General features: G+C 53.1%; 8 protein-coding genes across 8 annotated transcripts; 6 read left to right on the top strand and 2 right to left on the bottom strand.

Annotated features, from left to right (window-relative positions):
* Positions 1-2,151: 2,151 nt before the first annotated feature.
* PG985_004199 (uncharacterized protein) lies at positions 2,152-4,173 on the top strand (the record flags this gene model as incomplete). Its single annotated transcript, XM_066823968.1, has 1 exon — positions 2,152-4,173. One exon carries the CDS (start codon positions 2,152-2,154, stop codon positions 4,171-4,173), a length of 2,022 nt encoding a protein of 673 aa, XP_066687128.1.
* A 606-nt stretch (positions 4,174-4,779) lies between these two features.
* PG985_004198 (uncharacterized protein) lies at positions 4,780-5,416 on the top strand (the record flags this gene model as incomplete). The annotated part of the gene is made up of 3 exons (XM_066823967.1): positions 4,780-4,866; positions 4,932-5,072; positions 5,171-5,416. The coding sequence occupies 3 exons, from the start codon at positions 4,780-4,782 to the stop codon at positions 5,414-5,416; spliced, it is 474 nt and encodes a 157-aa protein (XP_066687127.1).
* A 1,585-nt stretch (positions 5,417-7,001) lies between these two features.
* PG985_004197 (uncharacterized protein) lies at positions 7,002-9,269 on the top strand (the record flags this gene model as incomplete). The annotated part of the gene is made up of 3 exons (XM_066823966.1): positions 7,002-8,903; positions 8,962-9,038; positions 9,095-9,269. The coding sequence occupies 3 exons, from the start codon at positions 7,002-7,004 to the stop codon at positions 9,267-9,269; spliced, it is 2,154 nt and encodes a 717-aa protein (XP_066687126.1).
* Positions 9,270-9,748: 479 nt separating this feature from the next.
* Positions 9,749-10,867, top strand: PG985_004196 (PI31 proteasome regulator; the record flags this gene model as incomplete). Its single annotated transcript, XM_066823965.1, has 1 exon — positions 9,749-10,867. One exon carries the CDS (start codon positions 9,749-9,751, stop codon positions 10,865-10,867), a length of 1,119 nt encoding a protein of 372 aa, XP_066687125.1.
* A 443-nt stretch (positions 10,868-11,310) lies between these two features.
* PG985_004195 (HORMA domain-containing protein) lies at positions 11,311-12,159 on the bottom strand (the record flags this gene model as incomplete). Its single annotated transcript, XM_066823964.1, has 1 exon — positions 11,311-12,159. One exon carries the CDS (start codon positions 12,157-12,159, stop codon positions 11,311-11,313), a length of 849 nt encoding a protein of 282 aa, XP_066687124.1.
* Positions 12,160-13,480: 1,321 nt separating this feature from the next.
* PG985_004194 (importin-beta domain-containing protein) lies at positions 13,481-16,733 on the top strand (the record flags this gene model as incomplete). Its single annotated transcript, XM_066823963.1, has 4 exons — positions 13,481-15,481; positions 15,541-16,127; positions 16,187-16,308; positions 16,357-16,733. The coding sequence occupies 4 exons, from the start codon at positions 13,481-13,483 to the stop codon at positions 16,731-16,733; spliced, it is 3,087 nt and encodes a 1,028-aa protein (XP_066687123.1).
* A 476-nt stretch (positions 16,734-17,209) lies between these two features.
* Positions 17,210-18,166, bottom strand: PG985_004193 (uncharacterized protein; the record flags this gene model as incomplete). Its single annotated transcript, XM_066823962.1, has 1 exon — positions 17,210-18,166. One exon carries the CDS (start codon positions 18,164-18,166, stop codon positions 17,210-17,212), a length of 957 nt encoding a protein of 318 aa, XP_066687122.1.
* Positions 18,167-19,125: 959 nt separating this feature from the next.
* PG985_004192 (DNA damage-binding protein 1a) lies at positions 19,126-22,747 on the top strand (the record flags this gene model as incomplete). The annotated part of the gene is made up of 3 exons (XM_066823961.1): positions 19,126-19,223; positions 19,322-22,385; positions 22,448-22,747. 3 exons carry the CDS (start codon positions 19,126-19,128, stop codon positions 22,745-22,747), a joined length of 3,462 nt encoding a protein of 1,153 aa, XP_066687121.1.
* Between the last annotated feature and the right edge of the window lie 325 nt (positions 22,748-23,072).

The following is a 23,072-nucleotide window of genomic DNA, read 5'->3' as shown; positions in this document are numbered from 1 at the left end:
ACTTTTGGCTTGACCAGAATTGACTTTCCTCAGCGGCTGCTTGCTGCTTGTAGGGGGCTTGTTCTTTTTTGCGGGGACAAGCTTTCCAATATGCCACTCCGCAACGCATGTAGGGACCTGCTTCTTGCCTGTCTGTTTCGAAGCCCGTTCCTCTCATTGGAGCCAAACTGGCCTGGGAAGAATTCGGTGTGTCCGTGTACATTTCTTATCACGACGACACATCAACACACGATCTGCTATAGTATTCCGTCATTGACTCAAATACGGGCTTTTGGCAGCTCAATCTGAACGCCTAGCCTTCGATGCGGACCCAGTCAGCGGAAGGCATAACACTGAACGTCCCAAAATCCCATCTACTCGCTGCCTGGGTTGCTTATTCCATGCCTCCTATCTTGTGGTAGCGCTTGCTATCTGGGCAGTAGGTGTCAGGATGCACTTTCTCTCGGCTTGCGGCTGGCTCACTCGGCACAGGGCAGCCACGAGGTTGTAATGCGACTGGCTGTCGCTGCCTCCAGAGTACAATAAGGCCTCGACCTATCTGACTACAAGACCGCTGGTTGACAATGGACTTGACTTGAGCGAGCGTGCACTGGCATGTTCGGATGGCCTCTTGGCTGCAATACCCGAGACCACCGATATGCAAATGAAGCGTCCCGTCGGCAACCCGTACCACAGACTGTTTGCGCTACGGAGCTGTCTGGCTGGGTATGGCATGTTTCCCCTCAAGGCATGCATGTATGATGCGTAAATCTGATTATTATGACGAAAACCACCCCCTTTCCGACGCCGTTCGTCAAGCCCTCTAACAAGCAAAGTCACTGCGGCCCATTTGGGTATGGCACTTGTTGTATGCTTCGTTCTGCCCGACTGCCGGCGCTCTGGAGTTGATATTGGATGCAGGAGGATGCGCCCTATGACATAGTGTCCCTACCAATATTGGCAACTGTGGCTTCGGAACCTGCACAGTCCTCCATGAGAATATGATATAGCAGTTGACTAACCCCAAAAAACACAGGACTTCCGTCTATTGACGCAGATTTGGCCATAAAAGCAAACATCGGTCTGTGTTGTCGGGAACAGGATTCGCAGTAGCCTACCGCGAGCAGATACCAGCAGAACAAGCCCCAAAGCGTTCCATGCCATCGGTTACGATGTTCGTTTGTTATGACATGAGACAGGCTAAGTGCCAGAAATTTCACAACTACGCGGTCACTGAAACAGGACCTCGGCTGTACTACAGAACAAGCTTGAAGAAGTGCAGATACGTCCCCGACTGGGTCATCATCCACTTGACAGAGTCGCTGGTCTAACTGTGCCATACCAGCGACCGGGAATTCTGCATCGTGTGGGATGAACTCAAGTGTAGTGAAAATTGGCGGTGGATGGGAAGCCCGAGTGAAGTTGTGATATTCGGGATATCTGGTCCACAAAAACGCGGTTCGTTGGAGTAGGTGGCTTGCTGAACCCAAGCAATTGATAGGCATGAACTATTACGAAAAAAACAAAGACACGGAACGGGACAAGCCTGGAGCTATGAACGTCGGTAGAGTCAATATATCAATGTCCTCGTCCGAGTTAGCCCCACGGGCGGGCGGTTTGGGTCGCCGACATCTCGATGCGCACTGGCCTATAGTCGCAGCCCGTGTCTCTTCATCGGTGGCTAGCTGACTTTCCACTTTGGGAAGTTGATATATTCTTGGCTAACAGTATGTGCGGCATGCTGTGATGAAGCTCCTGAGCGCATCATCTTCATCAACACCAAACCCCTATGTCTTTCCAAGAGGCGTCCATGCCAGCGGCCTGCGTGAATTCGCATCGGCGATGACCATGCGCGCGGCACGGCTCGACCGTTCAAACGCAGAAGAGGAAGACCAATTGCGGATCATAGATCATCGTTGAGGTTACCAATGAGAAAAAAACAAGCTGGCCGGCGTTCGCCATGGAAAAAAGAGAAGATCACCGTGCATCGTGTCCGTCAAGCGACGGCTTTGAAGCAACAGAAAGCCTTTGAGCCATCTATATATACATGCCGACTCCCACGGTGCCTAAAAGTATTCCCCTTCTCCATCACATGAGTGCACAGCAAACAGAGAAGCACTTCTTATATACTTCTTCACAGTTATTCCAACTTCATTTTCTGAATCAATCACCATGGAAAGCCCTATCCACTACAGTCACCCCCACCACGCCGATATATCTTCGGACAAGATCGGCCAATCTGTGGTGCAGACCACTGAGGTCACACCCGAGATGGAGACCAGTGGCTCTACCATGGACCGTTCTCAATCTCCCGAATTGGGGAACGGGTTCTCGTCCAGTGCGAGCATGAGCATCCACCCCTTCAAACGCAGCCTTCTTCGGTCCTCCAGCCCTACGGGGTCGGTGCGAACCTCCTTCGGCGGCTCCTCGCGCCGTCAATTTGTATCCCGCCGCTTCAGCGGTGGTAGCCTCATGCGAACCCACCGCTCCGAGGTCTCCAAGGAGTTGACTCTGCAGGGTGAGGGCGAGTTCTTTGCCCTCATGGAGCTCATGTCCAGTATCTCCCGCCGAAGCACCTCCTTGAAAGGTGTATGGATGAAGCTCATCGCCGAGAGAGAATCTTGCCTCTCTGAGATGGACCGAATGCAGGAGCAGTTCGAAGAGTACACCGAGATCATCGAGAGCAAAGATAAAGAACTTACTCAGCATCAGCATGACCACGAGGAGAAGAAGAAAGAGGTCAGCAAGCTGCGCCTCGAGTTCAGCACTGTGCTTGCCAGCGTCAACGAGTACAAGAAGAAGCTCACCGACCGCGACACTGACCTCGGCAACACTCGCCGAGAGCTTCACGAGTACAAGGAGATGGCCACGCGCCTCCGTACCGAGCAAGAGGAGACGAAGCGGACGCTGGAAGCCACCCAGCTGAAGCTCGTGTCCAGCGAAGATGAGCTTTCCCACACGCGCAAGGACGCGGAGAAGCACCACGGCGATCTCCGCAGCCTCAACCAGAAGTACTCGGAGCTGCGCGCAGGCTTCACAGAGGCTACCAGCAAGCACGAGTCCACCCACAAGGAGCTCGTGTCCGTCAAGCAAGCCAGGACTGCCCTGACGAAGGAGAAGCACGAGTGGCTGCACGTGAAGAGCGAGCTTGACGAGAGCCTGCGCAAGGCCAACCACAAGTGCCACGAGTTCTCGAGCAAGTTTGAGGAGCTCACCAAGACGAACGAGAAGAGGGTCCAGGAGTTGCACCAGTTCAAGCAAACCGTCTCCAAGGTCGAGTACGAGAAGGACGAGTTGCACCACTCCCTCGAGGAGCTGAAGCGCAAGGCCGATGAGAGACACAGCAAGTGGGAGGACGCCGAAGACCGCAGCGGCAAGTGGAAGCTCAAGTGGGAGCAGTCTGAGCGCGAGTTGGCATCCACCCGCGAAGAGATTCGCCACTTCGAGGTCGAGAAGACCGAGCTTCGCGAGACCTTGAAGAAGAAGGTGGAAGAGCTTCGCGTCGTCGTCGTGGAGAAGGATCGCATCAGCGCCGACATCCACACCGAGCGCAAGAAGTCCGAGGAGCACCACCGCAAGATCACCCTGCTCCAGGAGACGATCCGCCGCCACGAGGCCAGCATCAAGGAGCGGACCGAGTCGATCCGCGCCTTCCACGAGCGCATCGAGCGTATCGAGACGGAGCGCGACGGCGCGCGCAGCAAGTGCGGCGACCTGAAGATCGAGATCGAGCAACTGCACACCAGCATCGCGACGCTCAAGGTCGAGGTCACGGCGGTCAACGAGAAGCACGACGCGGCGACGGAGCAGCTGCGCGAGAGCGAGGCGCGCTACGAGGAGATGTGCGTGACCATGACCGAGTACACCGAGGGCCACGGCGAGTTCGAGTACGAGGTCACGACGCTGCGGACGATGCTGCGCGAGGCGCGCGAGCAGAAGGAGAAGGCCATCGAGGCGCGCAACTCGGCCGACCACGAGCGCGACGAGGCCATCTCCCGCTACGAGGAGAAGTGCCGCGAGCTCGAGCGCTACGAGGAGCAGATGTCGGAGCAGATGCGCGCCCAGGCCAAGTCCAGCAGCATGAGCGCCAGCGGTGGCAGCCGCACCGTCCGCCGGTTCTTCTCCCGCTCCAGCATGTCCAACGAGATGCTCAACGGCTCCAACAGGCAGGCCAGTGTCGGCATCGACGAGTAAGGGGTTGAATGTGTGGCCGAGCGTCTTCGACTGTTATTTTCTTTGCTTTTCCAATATAACCCGTGTCCGGACCGGGTTTCTCCTTTGTCTGTGTAGTATTGTATCTATGGAAGAGGGTTTTGGTGTAAATTGTAAGATATTTGTCATGTAGTCAATAGGTATTCCGATCACATACAATTTTGTCCAAATCTCCTCATCTTCCGTGAAGCTCATGTGCCACGCTATAAGACCTGGTAGTAACAACCTAAGGCATTATTCGGCGACAAGATTCAGCTGGATATGAGACTGTTGGTAGCGTTCATTTTCCAGCCACATACTCGGCCGAGTTTCGCTTCAATTGTCCCGAGCCCACACCGAACCCGCGCCGCATGGGATTCCGTTCAACTGGCAGACAGGATATAAACTACCATTTATCTGCCGATACAAGTTATATATCAAGGAAGTCTTGTTAGTAATTACTATAGTAAACACATCGAACTTCATCCCACACCTATCCTTCAACGTTCCGCCCACGTTAAAATACCGAACGCCTCTTGTAAAGGGCTTCGACTGCCAACAATCCATATCAAAACCCATTCCAATCAAACCTTGTTAACGACTTTCGATATGTTGAGAAGCATGGGGCTGTCTGAGCCCATCTTCAACAGAGCCGAGATTGAGATACGGGCGCCGCCTGCAATGGTTCGTACTGTCGTAAGTATCTGGCATGATATGTTATCTACAAACAAACGCGAGACCCTGCTGATCTTGTCTCCTAGCTTATGGAGTTTCCTCAATACAGAGACTGGACACACAAGTCCCGTTGGTCCATCACGGCAGACAAGAGTGTAAAAGAACTGAAGCCCGGCGACAGCCTCCGGGTTGATCTGGGCGGCATGTCGTTCCGGCCAACCCTCGTGGTAAGTGAGACATAATATCGGTCTCGCCTCGGATCCTTCCCTCCCCTCCAATTTGGCATGTAGAGTGCCGACTAATCAACTGCCGGCTGGCATATTAGGACATTACGGAGAACTCGTTCACTTGGGACGGCAGCCTATGGGGTCTCTTAGTCGGACGCCATTACTTTCACGTCTTGCCGAGCGAGAAGACGCCGGGTAGCACGCTTTTCGTCCAGAAAGAGGACTGGACGGGGCCCTTGTCCGTGCCACTCCGTCTGGGGAAGAAGAAGCAGTGGGACCATGGCCCAGGCTGGGATATGTTCAACGAGGACATCAAAGCCGAGTGCGAGAGAAGGGCTAGCTGAGCCAAACAGTGTTCCGGCTTCACTTTCTCTACATTAACACCAATCCTGAATCCGAGCTGAAGAATTTGGTGGTCGTCCAGCTGCCCTGGTATAAAGGAAAGGTCCCCCGACACACCCGACCCAAAGCAGAACATCTGCCCAAACGCATTTCAATAAATCATATTCAAATAATAAATTAATTGAGCTTATGAGTTGGTATCCTTACTGTGTACTGGGTCCTTTATACAGCCGCCGCAAAACTCGGACGGCACCCAACCTATCCGCCGAGGATAGCTGTATACTGCCGATGGCTCAACCTACACGACCATGACCTCCAACAGGACAAAAAGACAAGTGATGAACAGCCTCGAGAGGCAAAAGAATCGACCCAGACGGGATTCGAACCCGCAATCTTCAGAGTGAATAGATATCGGTGAACCGAAATCTGACGCGATACCATTTCGCCACCAGGCCTGTAGTTTGATGAAAGTTGGTTGTTTTTGAGAGGCTAAGTACCCCACCAGCGTGAAGAATGATATTTTTTTACCCTTCTAGTAAGTGGGTTGGGGCCCTAAGGAATGGATACATGCACGAGGTAGACGGAGTTCGGTTGGTTCCGGACCCTAACCTATACAGGAGCCTATAGGCACCCCTGAGACTATATGTGGGAGACTCGGGTAGGCGAAAGGCATTCCATGATGAACTCGAAATGTGCTATTATTGAAGGAGATCAACTTCGAAATATAGCTTTATATATGTCCTGGGAGAGAAAGAGTGCAGTTGCAATCGATACTATACAGTTGCTTAAACACTCCAGTCGTGTGGGCCAAGCTAGTATACATGTATCCACTCTCAAGGCTTATTGTGCACCCCACTAACACAGCACTTGCATTTTGGTACGTGCAAGTCGCAAATCGCATGTGTTTGGCACGCTGGGTACTGGATATTGGCTTTGGACTCATGGCTTTTGAATAGGCAGCTTTATGAAGCGCCAAGGTGTTGTAGTCAGGTGCCGTCGACGTCTCTGCTGGCAAGTTACCAGGATGGTCTCAGTATACCCGAAAGTATACAACTACGGATTCTGTCTAGCAACGAAGCATCAATGGAATTCGGCATTGATAATCTACGCTCCCACATCAAGTAGACCCCCCAAAATATGCCATAGCCCTTCTTGACGCTCTGGCTTAAAGCAAGGGTCCTGCGATACTAGACTTTCCCGAATGTCCTAAGATCACCTCGTTAAAACATGACATAACTTATAAGGATGAAATTGGTTCCTTGGGACGTGTTCTCGCCTACCTGGCTTCCCTTTTTTCTTGAGAGGCTTGGTGTAATGACTAGGCATGTAATGCCTGAGAGTGGAAACGCCTGAGGCGTTTCTTGCAAACAAAACTGAATACCTGGGATGCTGCAGTAGCGTACCAAGGCATTCGGCAGTTGCCTTGCGCCTGCCTCGTCAAACGGGAATTCGCAGAGCATCAATGTAGGACTATATCAATGGCCATTTAGCCCAGTCTTTTATATTCTTACTTACTCCCCTTTTCAAGTGCTCCGGCCACCTCATGGAATAGCATCTCACTCTTCACACCAACCGAGCTTCGTAATCATGGGTCGTCTTGTGAACGATGACGAACGGCGCGATCTGGCAGAGCAGATCTCCCAGAAGACATCTGGCTTCATCCAGTCCAGCAACCATCGCGACCTCCTCGACATCGTGGACTCTCTCCGATCCCATGGTGTCAGTCATTACGTTGACCTCCCCCAGATCATCGTTTGTGGTAGTCAGTCCTCGGGCAAAAGCTCCACCCTCGAGGCAATTTCGGGCATTTCATTTCCAACCAGCGAGGGACTCTGTACTCGTTTTGCCACGGAGCTGGTTCTGCGACGCGGCGATAAACCAGAGATCAAGGTCCATATCCAGCCGGGCGCCAGCAGAAGCGAGGAGGACAGGATCAAACTCTCTGCCTTCTCAGAAGGTGCAACAGAGCAAGATGACTTTGCAAAGATTATCGAGTCGGCCAAGAGCGTCATGGGACTTGGCGATGGAGAAGACTCAAAAGTGTTCAGCACGGATGTGCTCCGTATCGAAAGCACATCTCCAAATGCACCAAACTTAACGCTTGTCGACTTACCTGGCCTGTTCGGTGCTTCGGACAAGAATCAGTCAGATGATGATGCGTCTCTGGTCGAGAACTTGGTGGTGTCCTACATGAAGCAACGCCGCAGTATCATCTTGGCCGTGGTTTCAGCCGACAACTCTTTTGCCAACCAGCCGGTGACCAAGTTCGCACGCAAGATTGATCCATCAGGAACACGAACTCTGGGCCTTATCACCAAGCCAGACAGGATCGATCAAGGCTCGGAAAGCGAAAGATATTACATCGAGTTGGCACAAAACGGGAACGTGAAGCTTACACTGGGCTGGCATGTTCTGCGTAACAAAAGCCATGCAACTTCTGACGATACCCCAGAGGAACGAGACGACAGAGAGTCTGATTTCTTCTCCAGCTCGGCCTGGCAAGTTCTCGACCCTTCGCAGGTTGGCGTGGAAGCCTTGCGAGACAGATTGCGGGAGGCTCTTTGGAACCAGATACGCATAGGCCTTCCAGGAGTTAAGTCCGAGGTGCAATCCGGAATAAAGGACTGCTCGAACAAACTGAAGCAACTGGGCAAATCTCGAAGCACGCCGAGGGAGAAGCATCATTATCTTCACAAGATTAGCAGTCAACTTGCAGTCCTGGTGCGGGCTTCCATTGACGGGGTATACGCCGATCTCTTCTTCGAGTCCTACCCCGGCCAGCCTGATGCCTTCGAGAGACGCCTTCGAGCAAATGTACAAAAGATACTTGCCAAATACGCTCAAAAGATGCGCCTCGATGGACACGCTCTGGAAATAGTCGAGACTGGCCTTCAACCTAAACGTACTTCAAAGTACAAGTATATATGGAGGACCGATTATCTCGATGTCGTTGAAGACTTGATGGAGGAATGCAGAGGACGGGAGCTGCCTGGCACCTATAATCCTCTAGTTGTCGGTGATTTGTTCGCCCGACAATGCAAGCCCTGGGAGGCCATCACGACCAACCTGGTTGAGGAGATTCATGAAGCAGCGGCGACCACATTCAACAAGATGATTTCTGAGATATGCGACCAGAACACACACGGCCGCCTGATGAAAGGGTTGATCCAACCCGCGCTGCATCAGCTCAGGAAGGATCTGAAGGAAAAATTGGATGAGTTGCTGATGCCTCACCTGTCATTTCACCCAATTACTTACAATGATTACCTCACCCAAACGGTCCAGAAAATTCAAGATGACCGGCATAGTCGTAACTTTGATCAGATTACCCTCAAGTTTATCGACCATACTCGTCATCAGCTGAGTGCCAGTCTACAAGACAAAGTGCCGCTTAAGGCACTTCTTATGCAACTGGAAGAAGGCACACGTCCCGATGTGCAGAAGTACTCTGCTTCCCTTGCTGCCGATGTTGCCGCAGCATACTATACTGTAAGAAACCCTCGTCATACTGCATTACGATTGAATACATACTCACGAAAGCTTCCAGGTCGCCCTGAAGAAATTCACCGACGATGTCAGCGTCAATGCAGTTGAGGCTTGCCTGATCCAAAAACTCCCAGATGTGTAAGTTATAACTGGTCATCGCCTACCTGTTTGGGACTGATTACTGACAATACTAGACTGTCACCGGATGTCGTCTGGGATCTCTCAGATGATCAGATCGACAGACTGGGGTCCGAAGACGACAGCACCATAACGGAGAGGAACGAAGTGACGAAGAAATTGGGTATCCTTGAGCAGGGTCTCCAGAGTCTTGATGCTTTCACGGCCCGCTCTGGTATTCGCGCAGTCTAACTTCGGGATATTGGTAGAGCTGGTGAGGATTGCTATGTGTTTATGTGTTCCGATAACTGGCAAAAGTCCGGTTCTCCATCAAGTGAGATAGCCAGCAATTGTGCTGAATTCTAGAAGGGCAGACGGATGCCCAAATGCCCAAAGCACTTGCAGCTGTAGGTACTTTAGCTTCGGGTCTGGTGCCCCTCATTTACCCCACGTTTAGTGAGCTGCAGGCACCGAGTAGATGACATAATTACCAAACGTCTCCATGTACAACGTCCATCATCTTCTGTCTGCGCCAGGTAACAGAACTTTGTATGCGAAAGCATATATAAATACAGTCAGCTCCCCATTTTTGACTCTGACTCTATGAGCTTTCCCGTTATTCTCCAAATTGCCGCCTTCATCCATCAAACCATACACTATTGCGCATTTAGTTCATCGCAATCGACGACGATCACCAAACTAGAATACCTAGCTCGTCCACATACTTGACCATGTCTACGAACCCGTTAAGTCCGGCTGCCCTTCTCCAGGGCATGGCAGACGCTCTTCCCACACACACGCAAGGCGATACAACATCCGATCTGAGCAGCTCTCATGACGCTCTCGCACTTTTCGCACACGCTTGCATGGCTTCCCTAGGCTTCCGCCTGACTGGCTTTGACGAGTCCAAAAACGATGAAGCAAGGTGCCGGGACCTTGCGCCGCGCCTGCCAGAGAACTGGAACGCGTCGTTCAACAACTGCACCTTCGTCTACGCCCACTCACAGTCAGCCCTACGCTTCGTTCTCAAGGTTGACCGGATGGGTGGCAAGGCCGAGATCCGTGGCTTGGCAATCGATGATGATCGCATTGCTCGTGTCGAAGTCACAATCAAGGACTTTATTTCGAACGGTGCCTTGCCTGTCCGGATCACATTGACACCTGATGCGACTGAGGATCAGACTGAGGATCGGAGCGATCTGTCCCAGAAACTCCAGGCAGTTTTCATCAACGAAGCTCGTATTACTGACTTGGCCAGCCTGATCAAGATCAACATCATCCAGAAGCTACTGCCGTCTTTGCAAAAGGAGGGGTATGAGGAGAGCCCCGATGACAGGGCCGCGAGAGAAGATGCTGAAGGCGCAGGGCGCCGTCCACCTCGACAACCCGTCATGCCCCAGCCCATGCCCCCGCCTGCACAACCCAACCCGTACGGCGACCCTGTCGACCCCCCTCCGCGCCGTCCAGTGCCAGCAGGAGACTTTCCTCCTCCCGATTTCGAAGATGAGCTTGAGATCAACAGGCCACCACGCGGATTCCCTCCAGGCGCGTCGCCGTTTGGTAACCTTGGCGCGGATGATTTGAATCCGCCTGGCCTAGGACCCAACGATCCCTTCCGACCAAGCCTTGGAGGACTGCCTCGCCCTGGTGGGCATCGCGGAATGCATCCTACCTTTGGCGACATCGGCGGTGGCGGTATTGGCGGCGAGCCGTATGATCCTCAAGCGCCACCCGGGGCCCGTTTTGACCCCTTAGGACCAGGCGGTATGCCAAGGCTCGGCGGCCACAGACCAGGTGGCGGCAACAACCCTTATGGTGGCTTCGGAGGATTTGGAGGAGACATCATATAAGCTTCGAAGAAGCGGTGGTATGATAGGTCGGTCATGAGATATTGATTTTACAATTGGGCGTTCTGGGTTTCATGAATGATGGTGCCAGTCAGAATGTTACGAATTTGATGAAAATGATACCACAACGCCTGGAAGCATTGCCACTGTATCTGTACGACTAGCACAAGAGTGATCAACTCCAATACGTTGTCCTTCTCTTGACCTAATAAATAACGAATGTCCCACTATCAACAATTGCAATTGATGCTTCTGTGTACTCGTGCGGTATCTTGTTACAATGTACTCATCCGAGACCAACAGACTGTGTGGTTCGCCTTCAATTCCACGACTTAATTCAGGTGCTGTTCCTGATTTTTGACTACATTTACTGCCTGATACCTGATATATTTACAATTATCAGGAACTAAGTATATTAATTAGTATTAGCAATGCATGGCCAGTAATTATTGTCGAGATGACAACGGCAGCGACGATGTCGAGGCCAATTCTTTTCCTAGTTCCACCCAACAGTCAAAGTACAGGGGGCCTGCTTCTACATTTCTGATGGCGGCCGTCATTGCACCGCCGATGTCGCGCCCAGCTTCCGGTCTCGTCTTCGACTGCGTCTGCAGATTTGGCTGCGAAGGGATCCAGTGCTGTGGATACCCTATGGGCGCCTCGCTCTCGTCCCGCAGCTCGACCGCCACGGTGTAGGTGCAGCCTTCTGGCAAGGGCGGCAGCAGCTCCGCCGCACTCGCCATTTTCCGGACCGCGGCGCGGAACCCCTCATCCACGTCCGTCCAGTTGATCTCGTCGTTGTTGTTGTTGTTGTTGTTTGACGCTTCGGCAGCCTGGATGCTACCGGGACCTCCGGGCCCGACCCCGTCGTCTTCCTCGTCCCGCCGGCTGCCGCCGCCGCCGCCACCGTCGCTGGGGCCGGCAAGTGGTTGCTCCTGCTCCGTGACACCCGCGAAGGCGGGGAAGGCGCGGAGGTCGAACATCCAGCGCTCCAGCACCTGGGCCCCCGGCGCGTGGATGACGAGGGCGACGCGCTCGACCGCGCCGAGGATCAGCTGGGCGCGGATCGCCGACACGGCGTCGCTGATCCAGGTGCAGACGCCCGGGTGCCGCGACTGGTGGACCGCGAGGTTGTAGGCCCGGGCCGTGAGGAAGGTCGCCGCCGGGTACAGGGACCGGTAGTAGAGGACGTTGTGGATGGCCACGGTCAGGAAGTGCGTGAAGGAGGTGAGGAGGTGCGAGGCTTGCGGCAGGGACACCGAGAGGCCGCCTTGGGCTTGGGGGGTCGAGGGCATTGTTCGGGAGAGTACCGGTCTTTTTGTACGGTAGGTAGACGGGCGCTTCTTGCCGTATGCGGTAGCCAGGTCCACTTAATGAAACGGAACGGCACGGCGACGGAGAGGCGGTACGAACACAGCTACCACCGTATCGGCCACCACGGCGATTTTGGCGTAGTATGACGATCAATGTTTCGTTTTTTATTTTGTTTGCCCGCTAACGTTTGGGGGAAATGTTGTGTCACGGGCAGCAATTAGGCCAAACTAGAAAAAGGCGTCCGTCAACCATGCATTAGCATCATGGCCTAGGTGCCAAGACTTAGCATCAATCAGCCCTATGGCGAGATGCTCATTTAGAAATCACGCGTTGAGGGGTAAGGGGAAACGCGTAAAGTGAGACGCCAATTTCACAAGAAACGCGAAATACAGTTTAACAAGGCCTAGCCCCTAAATTCCACGTGTCTTTCAGCTTTCAGGAGGGTGTCACGGTGCGCAAGTCGCAATGTTCCCTATCTACCTATTGGTATGAATCGAGTATACTTCCTACCCTTTCGCCGTTGCAGCGACTGTGGCCGGCTGTAGTGGTAGAACGCATGAGGGGGCTACTAAGTTATGTACATAATATGTATGCGAGATCGGGTTCGATTGACTTTGGGTCTCCCAGACTTTTCACGGCAAGGCAGACATCCGGTTGCCTCGCGATCGTCAATACCCGATGCGAGTCGATTCAATTAGTAAGTTAGGTAGATAGATATGTGTCTGCCAGGTAGGCTGTTAGGATCGGTACCTTGTCGTATATGATGGGATGGTGCTTGTTCGCTGCTGCTGCCCAAGTCCAAAACGCGACTCCTGCAGGTCCCCCACCATTGTTTAACCAGGCCAGCTCTAGCATCCAAGATTTCTGCGCATGCTATGTAGATTAGGTAGGTAGGTAGGCACCCAGCTTGACCGACAATCCGTCCGATCAACTTGTAACAGGAGGGACTGATGATTATCCCACCACCACATAATAATTGTTGATTCCGCTCTTTCATAATTCGACGTGGGTAACTCCTCATTCCCTTCTTTATCCTTTCTGTATAATCCAGCAAGTGATCCCGGTGGCATCATTACTATTGTCCCATCAACACGGACCCCGCGCAAACCAGTTTGTTGACTTTCTTTCTCGGGCAAGTGGGACGAACAAACGGGTAAACGACCCCCTCCGAAAATCCCACTTTAAACCCCTACACTCGACACCTTTAACTTGCCGTTCGACTCGACTTCCACCACCGTTTTTTGGACTGTATCTTTCGAGCCTCGCCTTCATTTTGACCCTACGCGCAGACGAATGGTCACGATGGAAGACCAGCTCGTTCAGGTCCTGGCGAACACCCAGCTCGCCGCCGAGGGCCCACGCAAGCAAGCCGAACTCGACCTCAAGCAGGCCCAGGCGAACCCGGCCTACCCGCTCTCCCTCGTCAACATCGCGAGCCACACGTCCATCAGCGTCGAGATCCGCCAGCAAGCCATATCCGTCCTTCGCCTCTTCATTGAGAGAAATTGGAGCGGAGAGAGCGACGATGGCCCCGTTATTCCCATTGCCGACGCCGCAAAGGACCAAATCCGACCCATCCTCCTCGAGCTCGCTCTCCTTTCAGAGCGCAAGATCAAGTCAGCAGCCAGCTTTGCCGTAGGCAGAATCGCCAATGCAGACTTCCCCGAGAGATGGCCGACTCTTCTGCCCACGCTCTTTGGCTACATCAACTCTGGGGACGAGAGCCATCTACACGGCGCGCTCAAGATCCTCTGCGACCTCGTCGATGAGAGTTTGAGCGATGACCAGTTCTTCAGCATGGCCCAAGACATCGTTAAGGTCGTATACGAGGTGGCCGTGAGCGAGACCGATCGCAAGCCCATCCTGCGAGCCCTGGCAGTTTCTGTCTTCCGAGGGTGCTTCGACCTGATGGACCAGGTCAAGGAAGATCACCCGCAAGAGGTCAAGGCCTTTGCGGAGCAGGCTCTGGCAGGCTGGTTCCCCTTCTTTTTGCAGACCATGAAACTGGAGCTACCACCACTTCCGGAAACCGAGCTCGATAGCCAACCCGAGGAATGGAATGGCATCATCGCATTGAAGCTCCAGGTCGTACGATGCCTTCTCAAGGTGAAGAACGTTTTCCCCAATTTGCTGCTCCCGCAGACGCCTCATTTCTTCGAAGCGGCTTGGGCAGAACTTGTGCTACTCTGCACCCCTTACGAGCAACTTTATATCGTGAACGGCAGTGCTCAGGGTCGATTGGAGGATGCCGACGGCCTCCCCTACACTCTGGACTTCCTCGTCCTGGAAGAACTCGATTTCCTGAACGGTTGCCTCAAAGCCAAGCCGGTACAGAATGGGCTTGAGGAAAGGCTCAAGGCCCACCCGACTGCTCACGAAACGCCTTGGGTTCTCGATGTCATGAAGCTCTGCACTTCGTATGCTAGAATCACCTCCGAAGAAGAGGAACTGTGGGACATAGACGTTTCCCTGTACCTCGCCGAGGAGTGGTCTGTTAGCGCAAACTACACACCCCGAACTGCTTGTGGCGATCTTCTGTGCAAACTGGGCGAGTGGCTAAAGAATGGGGTTTTCGAGGGTCTGTTCGCTCACACCAAGACCGTGTTTGCAACCGAATCACCTTCGTGGAGAACCCAGGAAGCCGCGTTGTTCTTGCTTAACATGCTCATCAGCGATTTCTTGGACTGCGGCAAGGAGGTGCCAGTGGAGATTGTCCAAGCCTACCTCGAATTGGTGGATTACTGCATTAACCGCCCCGATGAGCCATTGCTGCGTGCTCGAGGTTTCCTTGTTGCTGGTCAGCTGATAAGATGTCACCAAATTGCTGCCGGTTTCCTCGACCGTGTGATAACCGCGATAAACGCGCCAGACGAGACGGAGATTGTCCAGGTTGCCTGCATCAGATCGCTGGAGGGCTTCGTTACGGGAGGTGCTGTCCAACCGAATGGCCAAGCCCAGGTCGTACAGGCTATTGGTCAGTGGATCATGAACAAGGACATGACAACTCTCGAAGAAGCCGACGATCTCCTTATAAGTTTAGCTGAGACGCTACGGGCTGCCATCAACATTGACAAGCGCGTCGCCCTCTCCAGCGATGTGCCGGCTCTAGACCTACTTTTCCAGATTGCGAAGCACGGTGCCAACAACTTCCAGGTCACCATGATGATCTGCGAAACATTTGAAGACATCGTACAGACTATGGCTGATCCTCAGCTCTACCAAGCACTGTGCCAGAAAGTTCTGCCCTCATTGACATCTACATTCGACGCCGCCAATGTCACATCAGATGATCCTCTCGTAACGGTACGTCTGCATGGTTCTGCTAACCCCTTTCTGTAGGCGCCTGCTGATATGATTAATAGTTTGCGACGGAATTGATGGCTGCTCTGACGCAATATGGTTCCGAGCCCCTTCCTCCCGGTTTCGTTGCCGCCACATTACCCAAGTTGACCCGCTTGTTGATGGAAAGTATGGAAGGGGAGGTCCTTCGGCCGGGTGTCGAGTCGGTCAAGTATCTTCTCCAGCATGGTCACCATCAAGTCTTCAATTATCAAGATGAGAATGGTACCACTGGTGTAGAGATCTGCCTCCGGATCATCGACCGGCTTCTCAAGCCGGAGATAGAGGATCACGCAGCTAGCGAGGTCGGTGGTCTGGCAGCAGAGCTTGTCGAGAAGGCTGGGCCCGAGAGACTTGGCGAATATCTCGATCCTCTTCTGAAAGCAGTGGCTACGCGCCTCGCTACAGCCGAGGCGGCGCCTTTTATTCAGTCGCTCATCTTGGTATTCGCACGACTTTCAATGGAAAGGGCAGATGCAGTTGTTGAGTTCCTTAGTCAACTGCAGATCCCTGACGCCCACGGTAACGGACAGCCCGGCCTGCAAGTTGTTCTCGCCAAATGGCTCGAAAACTCGGTCATCTTCGCTGGCTTTGATGAAATCCGCCAAAAGTAAGTCTATGGACACGAGCGACCCACCAGAGCTTTATACTGACTTGATACCCCAACAGTGTCATTGCCTTGTCCAAGCTGTACGAGTTGAATGACCCTCGCGTAGCACAGACCATGGTCAAGGGCGATTTGATTGTCCCCGTCAGCGATAGAATCATGACGCGCTCGAGGGCGAAAGAGAGTAAGTCGGCCCTCCAGCCCCTTTGTGCCGGTACTTATTATGTAGCAGATCCAGACCGATACACGATAGTACCTGCTACCCTCAAGATCATCAAGATTTTGGTGGAGGAGCTTGCTTCGGCCTCTGGTGCGCAGAACGCATCAACGGCTGCTGCTGCTGCCGCTTCCAAGTTCGCGGATGAGGAAGAGGAAGACGACGATGGCTGGGAGGACGAGCCCGACACAGTAGACCTGAGTCTTGGAAGTACCAAGAACGATCTCATGGGCTACCTGGAGGCTTCTAGTATGACTCGCCACCAAGACGATGAGACAAACCGGTTCTTGACCGATTTCTTCCGACGATTGTCGCAAACACCCGACTTCCATAGCTGGTTCGAGATGTTGACCGATGAGGAGAAGCAAAAGCTGAACGCTGTCGGATCCTGAACAAGTCGCGCCATCACGTCGTGCTAGGGCGTTGGGGATTATAGTATACACCGGCAGTATCACGTTGCACGGGTGGACCATCCCCTTTGAGGGAGTGGATGCATTGTCATTATAACATGACTTGGTTAGCCGTGCCTCCCTCACCAGCAGATGTATAACCTGGTTCGCCGCCAGACTAGATAATGAAATAAAGATATAACGTTAATTTCGCCTCGATTACGGCAAGTGACAACCCCGGTTACTACCGTTTCCCCCCAGCTATCCTTACCAGACATCTCTTCGCAATCCTTACCCAGATGACATATCAACCCCAAACTCGTGGACTGAAGAACCTTGTTTTAGATTCAACTACCTCGAAGGTAATTGAAACACATCTCAAACCTGACGCTGGGGTAAGGTCACATAAACAGACAGTTTTGGGGGCAGTGCTGTATATTTCTGCAGATAGATAGCCTGTGTCTTGCAGGGCTTTCTACTTAATCAAATAACAGGACGCCTCCAACAATTGGCCCGCCGGCCCCCGATTTCCGTAGGAACTGCACAGCGTCTTCCTGGCCATTGGCAGCCGCCGTTTGCAATGCGGTCTGGCCGCCCCAGCCGGCTGAGGCATCGATATCTGCGCTTGCCTTCAATAGTATCTCCAGTATGTTTATATGCCCCTTTTGAGCAGCCGCATGCATCGCTCGGCCCCCTTTGAATGAACTGCCCTGCGCGTCCACGTCCGCGCCGGCCTCGATCAACACATTGACAATTTCTTCATGGCCGATGCAGCACGCTGCTTGGAGCGCCGTGATGCCCTTGTGTCGGCTCGGGAGCGCATTGACATCAGCTCCGTGCTTCAGCAGAAGCTTCACAATTTCCAGGTCCCCCACTGAGGCCGCCGCCGCGAGAGCCGTGCGACCTGCTGTGCCTGCCGGCTTTGCGTTAACGTCGGCCCCAGCCGCGAGAAGGAGCTCTACAATCTTCAAGTCCCGCGCTTCGGCCGCGACCTGCAGGGCTGTGCGGCCATGGTAGCGTAGCGCAGGGGCGTTGATGTCGGCGTTACATTCCTGCAACAGGTAGGAAACCACGGATGAGTTGCCGGACCGGCAGGCTTGTTGGAGAGCGTTCCGTCGCCCGTTGTTGCCGCCGGGGGCCTCGACGTCGGCGCCCGCGGCTATTAGCTTTCGGACCACGGCCTCGTGCCCGAAGAGGCACGCGGCTTGGAGGGCCGTGTTTCCGTAGTAGCCGGCGGGCGGGGCGTTCACGTCTGTGCCGTCATCCCGGAGCAGCTTCTCGACCGCGGCTAGGTCTCCGTCCTTGGCGGCGAGCTGCAAGGGGGTCCAACATCCATCCTCCTCGTCGAATTCTCCTAGCTCGAAGGCTCCCTCTGTGGGCGTCGGGGGCAAGGAGAGGACCTCGGCGGGGGTCCGGGGTAGTTCTTGTGTCTGCATGGCGTCTGTTTAAAGAGATGTTCCTTGTTATGTGCAGAGTTGGTCCATAGAGGTCTCGGGACAAGCAGCCTTCTATGTTTGTATGTATGCACTTTGGAGGACCGATCGTCCATCCACCTCTCCTATTTGGCCCCTTTCACAAGTCACACACGAGCCAGAAACTGGTATGCGGAGAAATTAGTCGAGGGCAAGAGGGCAAGGCAAGAAGTCGGTGTCTGGGATGGGCCATCCCAGGCGGGGCAGCTGTCCATCCATAGGCATGATGGAGAGGACATGAGACACTAGTTGAGCATGGTGTTGTTGTATCTTCCTGGCCAGCCAGTAATAAACATTGGGGTTCTATGCGTATACATCTGGCCAGGCAAGGGCTGGGCGGAACCAATCGGAGAGATCCATGACAGCAAAGTCAGTGAGAGGTGTTCTTGATTCTTCCACGTTGCTTCCCCATCTGCCCATAACCAGCCTAGAGCCTAGATGTATCAATCCAAATATTAGGAGGTACGTATTTAGATTTTGAACCTCCTGGGTCAATCCCAAGAAGCTGCCGCAACGGTCAATTGATTGATTGAAGCACAGGCACGGTTACATCCCACCCTAGCGCGCGCCCACTCCACTTGACGCTTAGGATTATGGTAGGTTCCTCAATGCTGGCAGGCTGGTCGGGGTTAAGTGACACCAAATAAGCAAACCCCGGTCGTAGCTTGTCGGCCATGGCATCATAGAGCTCCGATTGAAGCTCCAGCAATTCGCCCGCCCTCAGCTTCTCTTGATTTGTCACTACATCCAATACCGTACCAAAAAGCGTTGGAGGGGCACTTGATAGATTGATAAGATCAATCTCTTGCCAACGCAAAGACGACGGATCCTGTATCACTGACTTGCAAGTTCCTCCGACAGGGACTGCTCGAGTCTGTCCTCTATTCGTATTGCTGCAGAGCCATGATCCATACTGCAACATCATGGCCTACGTAGTGCCGATTCACCGGCCACAGAGCGTGCGCCATGCTCTGCGCGCCTCGTTGTATCCGGGAGAGGAAGATGACTGCTTGGTGCTTGGGTATGTACGATGTGTTATCCGAATACAATTCCACCTTTCTTAGCAGAACAATGACCAGCGAGCATTCGAACTAATTTTTGCGCCCTTCCTCTGAAAAGCAAAGCGAATCGGCTCGAGATATGGAAAGTCGACCCCGAAACAGGTCTGTTGGTCGAGATCGACTCCAAAGTCGTCAATGGCACTATCACCATGCTGCAGCGACTGCGGCCGAGAGACGCCACCACAGATCATCTCTTCATTGGAACGGACCGCTTCCAATACTTCACACTCGGATGGGACGACAAAACCGGAGGGCCGGACCGTTACACAGACTTCGCCGATAATAATGAGAAGTATATGAGGGATTCGCAGAGCCAGGACCAGTGTATTGTCGATCCATCGGGCAGGTTCATGATAATGTTACTGTGGGAAGGGGTCTTGAACATAGCCCGCATGAAACACATGAAGACCAAGGCGACGGAACTAGACTGGCAAGAACAGATCCGCATCAGGGAGCTGTTCATAAGATCTGCCACCTTCCTGCACGTGGAAACCGGCCAACCGAAGGTTGCGTTTCTATATCAAACCCGGACCGACAACCCGGACGCCCAACTCGTCACCTACCGCCTCTACTCCGATGACAGAAACAATACGGTATCCAATTTCGAGACCAAGGACCAAATAGACAAATTTGAAATCCAGGACCCTGGCGCGGCCATGTTGATACCAGTCGGTCGGGGAGAAGAGGAACACAAGCGCTACATTGTCCGGAACGCTCAGCAAGCCCGTGCTCAGCTGGGCGGGTTTATTGTCGTGGGAGAGACGCGTTTGCTGTACTACGACGACGCTGCTAAGAAGAGGGTGGAAACCGCCCTGGTGGAGTCCTCTATCTTCGTCGCCTGGGCTGAATACAACGTGTCCCATTACTTTGTCGGGGACGACTACGGGACCATGTGGATGCTAGAGATCCAACTGGAAAACGGTGCCGTGGTGACTGGGCTGGAGATGAAGAAGATCGGGGTCACGTCACGGGCAAACCGTTTAGTCTACATGGGAGACAACATGCTATTCGTCGCTTCCCATTACGGAAACTCTCAACTATTCAGAATCGACCCAGAGACTTACACCCTTGAGCTAGTCCAGGAGCTGACCAATATCTCACCTATTTTGGATTTCACTATTATGGACATGGGCAACCGTGAGGGGGAAGAGCAGACAGTCAACGAGTACTCATCTGGACAAGCTAGGATTGTTGCTGGGAGTGGTGTCCACAAAGACGGCAGCTTGAGGAGTGTCCGTAGTGGAGTCGGACTCGAAGACGTTGGTATCCTGGCCGACATGGACAATGTGCGATCGCTATTTCCCATCAGGGCCGGATCTTCTCCCAAGTGCGACACGCTGCTAGTATCATTCCTTACAGAGACCAGAGTCTTTTCGTTCTGTGCGTCTGGGGATATTGAAGAAGTCGAGGTGTTCAAGGGTACCTCCTTAAACGAGCAGACTCTGGTGGCTCAAAACCTTTCTGATGGCCGCCTGATCCAGGTTACTCCTAGCAGCGTCCGACTTATTGATGTTGAGGGCGGCGTTGCCATCTCCAGTTGGAGCCCTTCAGCTGGCCAGATTATCACTAATGCATCCGCCAACAATGACTGGATCCTCCTGTCTATAAACGGCAACAGTCTGATTTCGCTCAGGATAGAACATGACCTTATTCGCACGGAACACAACGACCTCGGGGAAAAGGAACAGGTCGCCTGCATACACCTGCCGCCTCAGTACCCTAGCATTGGTGTGGTAGGTTTCTGGAAATCAGGAACAATATCTATCATGGATCTCAAAACCCTTCAGCCCTTGCATAGCGAATCGCTAAGGAAACAGGACGACCTGACTTCGGTTCCGCGTGACATTGTCCTTGCTCAGATTTTGCCGCCCGAGTCTTCCGGGCCCAGCCTGTTCGTCGCAATGGAAGATGGGTTCGTATTCACTTTCAATGTGTCGAAATCAGATTTCTCTCTATCGGGGCGCAAGAGTATCGTCCTTGGAACAAGGCACGCACGCCTGCAGCTTCTTCCGAAGCCGAATGGTGTTTACAATGTCTTCTCTACGAGTGAGCACTCTAGCCTGATATATGCGTCTCATGGCCGCATCATCTACTCGGCCGTGACCGCACAGGACGCAACATGTGTATGTCCTTTTGACACCGAGGCGTTCCCGGACTGCATGGCTCTGGCAACCGAAACGACGCTGAAACTTGCTCTCATCGACGATGAACGACGAACTCATGTTCAGACACTTCCAATGGGACAGACTGTGAGGAGAATAGCTTATTCTCGAAACGAGCGGGCCTTTGGACTGGGATGCGTGAAGAGAGAAGTGGTCAATAACGAAGAGATGATTACCAGCTCATTCCGGCTGGTAGACGAGGTGGTTTTCGACAAGATTGGCGAAGACTTAATACTCGAGGGCGCCTCGGGGCCAGAAATGGTGGAGGCCGTGTTCCGGGCTGAACTAACAGATTCATATGGGTCCAAGGTTGAGCGGTTCCTTGTTGGCACGAGTTACCTCAGTGATGTTCAGCCCAATCCCGGCTCGCAGGATGATTTCAGGGGGCGAATTCTGGTCGTTGGAATCGACAGTGACCGAAACCCTTACGTGGTGTCGCAACGGGGTGTTAAGGGTGCGTGCAGATGTTTCGGCGTGATTGGCGACTACATTGTGGCAGCGCTTGCTAAGACTGTTGTTGTGTATCGGTACAACGAGGTATCGACAACAAACGCCAAGATTGATCGCGTGGCGTCCTACCGCCCAGCGACATATCCAGTTGATCTGGCCATTGAAGGAGATACTATCGCAGTGGCCGACTTGATGAAGTCAATGAGCATCGTCAAGTTCACCCCGGCGGCTGATGACCAGCCGGCAAGATTGGAGGAGTTGGGCAGACATTATCAAGCCTCATGGGCAACGTCGATATGTCACATTGAGGGAGAATCGTGGCTCGAGGCGGATGCGCAAGGAAACCTCATGGTACTTCGCCGCAATACATCAGGGGTCACGGAGGATGATAAGAAGAGTATGACTATCACCAGCGAATTCAATCTGGGGGACATGGTCAACAGGATTAAGAAAGTGACGGTCGACGCCAGCGAGAATGCCATTGTTGTCCCTCGAGCGTTCCTCGGCACGGTACGTGACCTTCTTGCCTCCACACGAATCTTGGATAGCCGCTAACATACAAGCAACCACAGGTCGAAGGTGGAATCTACCTGTTTGGAACCATGACGGACAGTACGCTAGATCTGCTATATCGGTTGCAAGAGAAGATAGTCGAAAAGATCGAGACGGTGGGGAAGCTGGAGTTTAACGACTTCCGCTCTTTTAGAAATGAGCAGCGGGAGGCGGCCGAACCATACAGGTACATAGACGGAGAGCTCATTGAACGCTTTCTAGACGCGGACGAAAGCATACAGGAAGAGATGGTTACAGGTTTGGGTCCGGATGTTGAGAGCATACGGAATTTGGTCGAAGAGCTCAAGCGCTTGCATTAAACAGTGAGGCCTGGATTTATAGATGGACCAGATATGTCGCCGCCATCTGAATCAAAAGGACATATTTTCCTCATGTGATTCATTGCCATCTTTCACCTTCACCTACTTAACCTAAGAACAGTGTAATGACAGCCATTAGAAATGATACTGGGAATATTCCTCCACATCGTGTCCCTGAATGGATGGGGTGATTACCTCACATGTGGTTACTCAGCTTCTCTGGCTGCTGGCAGCTGTCAAGCTAGTGGCGACCAGCTGTCATAGCATCAGCATCAGCTTCGGCCAATCAGCAACTCGCAATTTGGCAGCTGCACAGACCAGGCAG

Source organism: Apiospora marii, assembly GCF_038362585.1.
Source record: "Apiospora marii strain CBS 49790 chromosome Unknown utg000003l_segment0_segment0, whole genome shotgun sequence".
Taxonomy (NCBI): domain Eukaryota; kingdom Fungi; phylum Ascomycota; class Sordariomycetes; order Amphisphaeriales; family Apiosporaceae; genus Apiospora; species Apiospora marii.
Note: the sequence above shows the minus strand (reverse complement) of the source record. Positions and strands in the feature narration are given on the sequence as shown.